Genomic DNA, 6,403 nt, shown 5'->3' on the forward strand with positions numbered 1-6,403 from the left:
AAAATTTTCAGCTCTAGCAGCTAAACGAGTTGCTTGAATCGAAAGAACTGAAATTGTTTGAAGACGGCAAGTACAATGATGACATAAGAGAGGCTGTCATGGATCTGCTAGCTGAACAAGTTGGAGTTCGCCATATAGGTCTAGTGGTCAAAATTGTGCTAGGTAAATTGGCCAACATTTCAGTGGATCGTCTCCCATAGACTGCATTTATCAATACACTACAGACAGAGGCCCTCTTCATCGCCAAGTTTCAAGCTGCACATTCTTTGCTTGATAGTACATGCAATACTCTACACACAGATGGAACATCAAGACAGGGTCACCATTTTCAATCATTTCAGGTCTCTGGAAACTATGGATCGCTGTCCTGGGATTGAGTGAAATTGTTTCCGAAAACACTGACACTTTGCTGGACACATTCCACCAGTCTATAAAGGACCTTGCCAGCTTCACACCGACCAGCGAGTCCAGTAAAGCACAAATGGAATGTAAGCTTTTGCATTCTCTGACAAACACGATGTCTGACAGACACATTGTAAACAAATGCTTCAATGAAAAATTGTACGAACTTAGAGCGAGAGCCTTACCTGAAGTTATTCCAGGGTTTGTAAGTTTGCCAGAAAATGAAAAACTGAAGGTCATGCAAATGAACAATAGGTTTTGCGGGATGCATGTAATCGTCAATTTGGCATCAGCTGCTGATGCAGCTCTCAAAGTATGGGAAAAATTAGCTTGTGGAGACAAAAAACTTGGAGCTGCATTCCTTCCAGGACATTTCACGAGCAAGTCTGAATCGGCCACACAGCGGTTAATCAGGACTGCATGCAAGGCCCTTGAACGCCATGGTTGTGAGAAGTCCGGCATTCCGATACACTTCTGTACATACTTGTATGGAGCACACAAAAAGTCGGAACTGTTAACATTTAGAGGCAACAGATTTAATGTTATATTCAAGAATGGTGGAGCAGTGTACTACCATAGAAGGGATATACAACATTTTTTAGGCAGTGTTTGGAACAACCTAAACAAATTGCATCGAGCTATATTAGCAGATGTAAATGAAGACGTGCTTCTGGCCGGTAGTCGTGCCCTTGGAATCATGAGCAAGGTTATCACCACACCTCTATGGAACATACTCGAGAGTGACATCTACATCAGTGAGATGACCACTAATTACCAAGTCCTCATAGAGAAGTGTAGGGAATGGTCCACAGACACATCCGAACTGTTGGATCAGCCTTTGTTTTTAAAGATATCACCATCAACAAAGACCACATCTATGATGCCCTCTTCAAGCCAGATACCATACAGATGGACACCTTGACGCTTGAAGCATTAAAGGTTTTGATGGGATCATCAGTCCTACTACTCACACGACAACTCGAAGATCTTCTCCCAGGTGAACTCCATGTCTCAGATGATGAATTGTCCCGTAAGCAGATGACATATATGCCAAAAACAAACACCGTATCCGAGCGAGACTTTGGAACACTACACCGTTTGAAAAGGCTAAAACCAAACATGTCTGTATATCAATGGAAGCAAACATCATGTTTCTACACAACAAAACTACTGAGTACATAACATCATTAAACCCAGCGGAGAAGAAAGATTTATTTCAGCAGGCGAGAAGTCAATCTTCATCCATTAAACATAAATACGAAGAAAGCAAAAAGAAGTTGTGTGAAGAGAGATGCAAGAATCTACAAAATAGAGTAGAGAAGAGACAGAAGGAAGAGAAGAAGTTACAAGAGAAGACGCGTGCACTATCAGAAGTGGCCAAGGATGGTGGATTGTGGGAGACAAATGATCAAATTAATGAACAGTTATCAAAGAGTGCTCATGACTTAGAGCCACAATTGAAGGCACAGCTCCGGCTTAGGAAAGTGATGGGGTATGAGGCTCCAACAAAATCTCACTTCAATTTCAGTGCTGCTGGTAGGAAGTTTTCTGTAGATGAACTTGCAAGCAACCTAAAAGAAATTATAAAATGTAAACAACCGCAAAATGAAGATTGTGTAACTACTGATGAGGAAATTATTACTCAAGAACAGAGGGAAGCATTGATTGAGCAACAACTAAAAACGTACAAAGAAAATACAGAAAAAGAGTTGATTAAGGTCCGAAAGATGACAGAGAAGAAAGAGAAAGAAAGGACAAGAGTTGGAAGAAAGCTTGAAATGGAAGCTGGTATGCTACCTAATCTAGTTAGAAAGCGAATCGAACAGTTGTTTGAAGCAAATGATAATAGTGAAACGTGGTGGTCCGGAACTGTTATTCGGAAAGAAGGCAGTAGTGATAATCCATTTGAGCAGATGTTTCTTGTGAGATACGACGATGATGATGATTCGTGCTATGCTTTTTACCAAGATTATTTAGATGGAGACCTTCGTTTCCTAGAATAATAAATCAATATACAGTAATTAACAATATATATCTTGCAATTCCAGCCCCGAAACTCAGAAATTCCGGGATGGTGTCCGGCGGGGGATAGTTTTTGTGAAACTGGTTTGTATCAAGCCTGTTCCAGTTTAATTTTTTGAGAGCTGCAAATGTGGTGGGGTCAAATAAAAATCTTATAGTTAATGTGCCATTCATTTTCCAATGATTATGTACATTGATGGCATTATTAGCAACCAATTTTTAATAATACATTCTATCGAAATATAATAATAATTTTATCCCACGAATATTGGATGATATCTACATTTTTTACTCTGGCAATAAGCAAATGCCACTGGGGGTTCGGCGGACTCTTTTTCTGCATTTTACCAAGTTTGGTAAAATATTATATAATTTCTAATAATATATCCATTATTTTGGTTTTGTTATCTAGGCAAGTCTGCCCCTGTCTCTTATACACATCTAGATGTGTATAAGAGACAGGCATAGGCCTACACTGTCCGCAATATCGAAACCTCTGTCTGCCAAAACCAAATCTCCTGGCAATAAATTGTTTAGTAATTTACAGTTTTCCGTTATGTGCTTATCGCTGACACGACCCCCCCATGCATTTGATATAAATGAAATTACGCCTTGAGGCGTGATACCTATCAAAAACTTGGCAGTGTTATGATGCTTATAACTTGACCACGTCATTGCACGGGCTGACAAAGTTGAGGGCCTGTCGATAAAGACTTCAAAGCAGTCAACAATAACGGCAACCTTTGTTCCAAAGGACTTTCAGAAGGCAACAGGCATGGTTTTTTGGAGCTGTTCCCTCTCAGGCCAGCAAATCAAAAAGGAAAGTCTCTCATCCAACACTGGTAACCAACGATAAAAAATTCGGCTTATCGTGGACACTGAGACAGAAAACCTGTATCCTAAATCTTGGAATGACGAATTCAATCGCAGTCTTATCAACACTATTAACAGTTCTTGAAATTTGGTTAATGAGTTCCTTTGTGTTGTCGTGATGCTTGGTGCTACAAAATTATAGACAGTCAACAATACCTGAAAATTTGGTAGGCCTGTGAAGTATCGTACTTTAGCATCATCATTTCTAAATGAGTCCATATTGAAGCTTAAATCTACAATTTGATTTCGGAGTCTGTAAATTTCGTCATTCGCATTCTCTAAACATTTTTCTAAGCTAGCAATGTCTTTAGAAGATAAGTCAGTTTGGCAGTCTTCATTTACAGGTCCGAAACATTCATCGCCATTCAGTTCAGCTTCAACTCTGGGAATTTCTACATACACAGGAAGTAAAAATAAATTATTTTTATTGTGATTACGTATATTTTTATGATCATTACAGAAAAGAGAGGCACATAAATTAAAATAAAACATTTATCTTGTTATGAACTTCTAGTATTAATATTTACCTTCGTCAACAGCAGTCAATGTTTCATTAGCTGCACCGGCATCATCATCACTTACAGGAAGACGGCTATCATTATTTCTTCTTTTAATGATGTTTGATCTTCGTTTGTTTAAACGTTGGTTCCGTTCAATTGATTTCTTCACACTGGCCTCACTGATTTTCATATGTCCTAGATTTCTAGTTGGTGCCCAATCGGGATTCGTCTGATCATATAAGTATGAAGGTTGACCTATAACATAAAACAATAAAGAACAGTGCTTTTATTATTAGGCTTAGCCATACTTTAAATGCTATTGCTAGGCCCGTAGCCGGCCAGCCGTACTCTCGACGTTAGTTAGGCTGCATAAAGCAATCCTAAAGCGAGAGGTCACGACGGGGCTGACTGCTGAGTGACCAGGCCTAGGCTAGGCCTAGCCTAGGCTTGGCTAAAAGAGCAATCATTTTCATCGCCAGCGTCATGCATTGTAGGCCGAACCAACGAAGCACATTTGTCAATATTTTTAAATAATGCGAAGTATAGGCCTACTCTTACTAGGGCCTAGACCTACATACAACAGCTAGCCTATCCTAGGCCTAGGCCTAGTTGCAGTTTACTTACCGCTCACAAAATGGTCGCTACACACACGAATATTGTTGTAGCTTGACGTCTTGATATCCGATCTGCTTATGTTCTCAAGCCACTTTCTTTGCCGTTTTCTCGTTAACTCCTCGTGCTCCTTGCCTTCCCTAGTGACTACAGATGGTAATCTGTAAAATCTATACAATTTATCCCGTCCATAACGTTTTGAACAACCTATAATTGCACAAGAATAACCCATTTCGATACTTCCTTAATACAGAACAATACAGAAAAGGCCGTCGCGAGGAGATTGTTTGCCCACCAAAATGGCGCTTCGCTAAGTGTTATGGGAAATGTGTGACGTCAGTGCAAACGATGTATAACTCCGGAACTAATGGTCCGATTTAAATTCTGTAAAAAGTTTTGAAAATGGTTTATAATGCTCCTTTTGATAACATAACTTCCAAGCAAATGCAGTGATTGAATGATTTTGGCCTGACATGCCTATTAAGGGCTAGGAATCCAATAAAAGAGCTTCTATTCACTTTAGTGTACAACTTATATTTGAAATGATTTATTTTCTATGTTTTTTAAAATAGTTTTTACCCTACTAGGAGATACCATGAATATATGGAAATTCATGAACTTGAAATACTTTACTGAATTTTTCCACAACACTATACACAAATGACTCTCATTTGATTTCTAGAATTTAACAAATATATAAATCAACACCAGAATAAAAATGTTCCAAAAACGGGGTAATTTTTGCCCTCCAATCCCCTAAAATTAGTCTTTTAGTCTGCATGAATTTATTTTTTGTTCTATTTCGATGAAAATGGTCTTAAAACGCTCAGAGCTATTCTGCTTCAAATAGGCGAGTTCCCTAAACTTGGAGAAACATCACCATGTTATAGCCTATCTCAGTACATGCGAATTACAAACTCTGTAAAAATGGGTAAAATGCCAGATTTTAAAATTCTACCTAACCATGAAGGGGAAGAGACACCAAAATTAAATTTTAACCAAAGGTAGTTTAGACTAGCATTAGCAAATGATAGAAGTTTTATGTTGGTGAGTAAATGCCATCAAGGTCATAGGTCACCCAGAATGATGACAATTTTTGTATATTTTTAGAGCTTTCCCAAATTTTGATTAAATGCGGTGAGTAAAAGGTTTCTCCACAAACATCTCCAAAACGACTTGGAATTAAGATTTTCTTTTTTTTTGCATGTGTTCAATATATAGATAGTTCAATCTTAAAAAAAAAAAAAAATCAGCCAAATCCAAGAGGTGACCCGTACCAATTTTCAGAAAATTTGTTAATTTGACATGAGTTCATATGGTCAACTTCCTATGCCATTATTGTGCATGCTTGCACAATAAATTTTACGCGTACGTTGTTTGATTCAAGTAGTACCGTTTCCAATAATAATAATAATGTTTCCACTGAATATAAAGGTTAGGGCCGACCCAGGCATTATTATTATTATTGGATCGTCATTATTAATGTGTTGATGTAACATCATATTTTCGTAATAATATAGGACTTATATTTTTTTTAATACTCATAGCAAATGACTAGGCTTAGCTAGGGCAGCCCTAGTGTGCAAACGTTGTCGTTTTTGGCCAAATTTTTCAACTGTATAGGCCAGACATAAAAGGTTTTGATATTTCAAATTCCTTAATATAAAACAATTCTTTTTTTAATTCAGTTGGTAATTTGAAAAATAATAATAATTAGGCTGGTGTGTACAGTGTGGCAAGGTTAATTTTAAACTGTAGTTTTAACATAATAAGTATACTTTATTATAGATGCACATGTGAAAAATGTGATGATATGAGGAGAGTGTGTGTTGCCTGAAATTTGGACAAATCCAGACCAAAAAAGAAGCAGATGAAGAAATAACAGGCCATATTCAGTGCATTACTGAACACCCAGGCTTTAATGTGATTTGCTTAGATAATGGGCCCTGCAAATGATGTACGAGAATACACCCAAAAAATACAAGAAAGCAAAC

General features: G+C 37.8%; 1 protein-coding gene across 1 annotated transcript; it reads right to left on the reverse strand.

Annotated features, from left to right (window-relative positions):
* Nucleotides 1–2,888: 2,888 nt before the first annotated feature.
* On the reverse strand, nucleotides 2,889–4,757 carry LOC117100866. The gene is made up of 3 exons (XM_033240700.1): nucleotides 4,422–4,757; nucleotides 3,825–4,052; nucleotides 2,889–3,689 (listed from the first exon to the last, which is right to left on the reverse strand). Exons 1-3 carry the CDS (start codon nucleotides 4,639–4,641, stop codon nucleotides 3,184–3,186), a joined length of 954 nt encoding a protein of 317 aa, XP_033096591.1. The 5' UTR covers nucleotides 4,642–4,757; the 3' UTR covers nucleotides 2,889–3,183.
* Between the last annotated feature and the right edge of the window lie 1,646 nt (nucleotides 4,758–6,403).

The sequence above is a fragment of the Anneissia japonica genome, unplaced genomic scaffold, assembly GCF_011630105.1.
Source record: "Anneissia japonica isolate Jap-2015-1 unplaced genomic scaffold, ASM1163010v1 scaffold3372_len255902_cov201, whole genome shotgun sequence".
Classification (NCBI taxonomy): Eukaryota; Metazoa; Echinodermata; class Crinoidea; order Comatulida; family Comatulidae; genus Anneissia; species Anneissia japonica.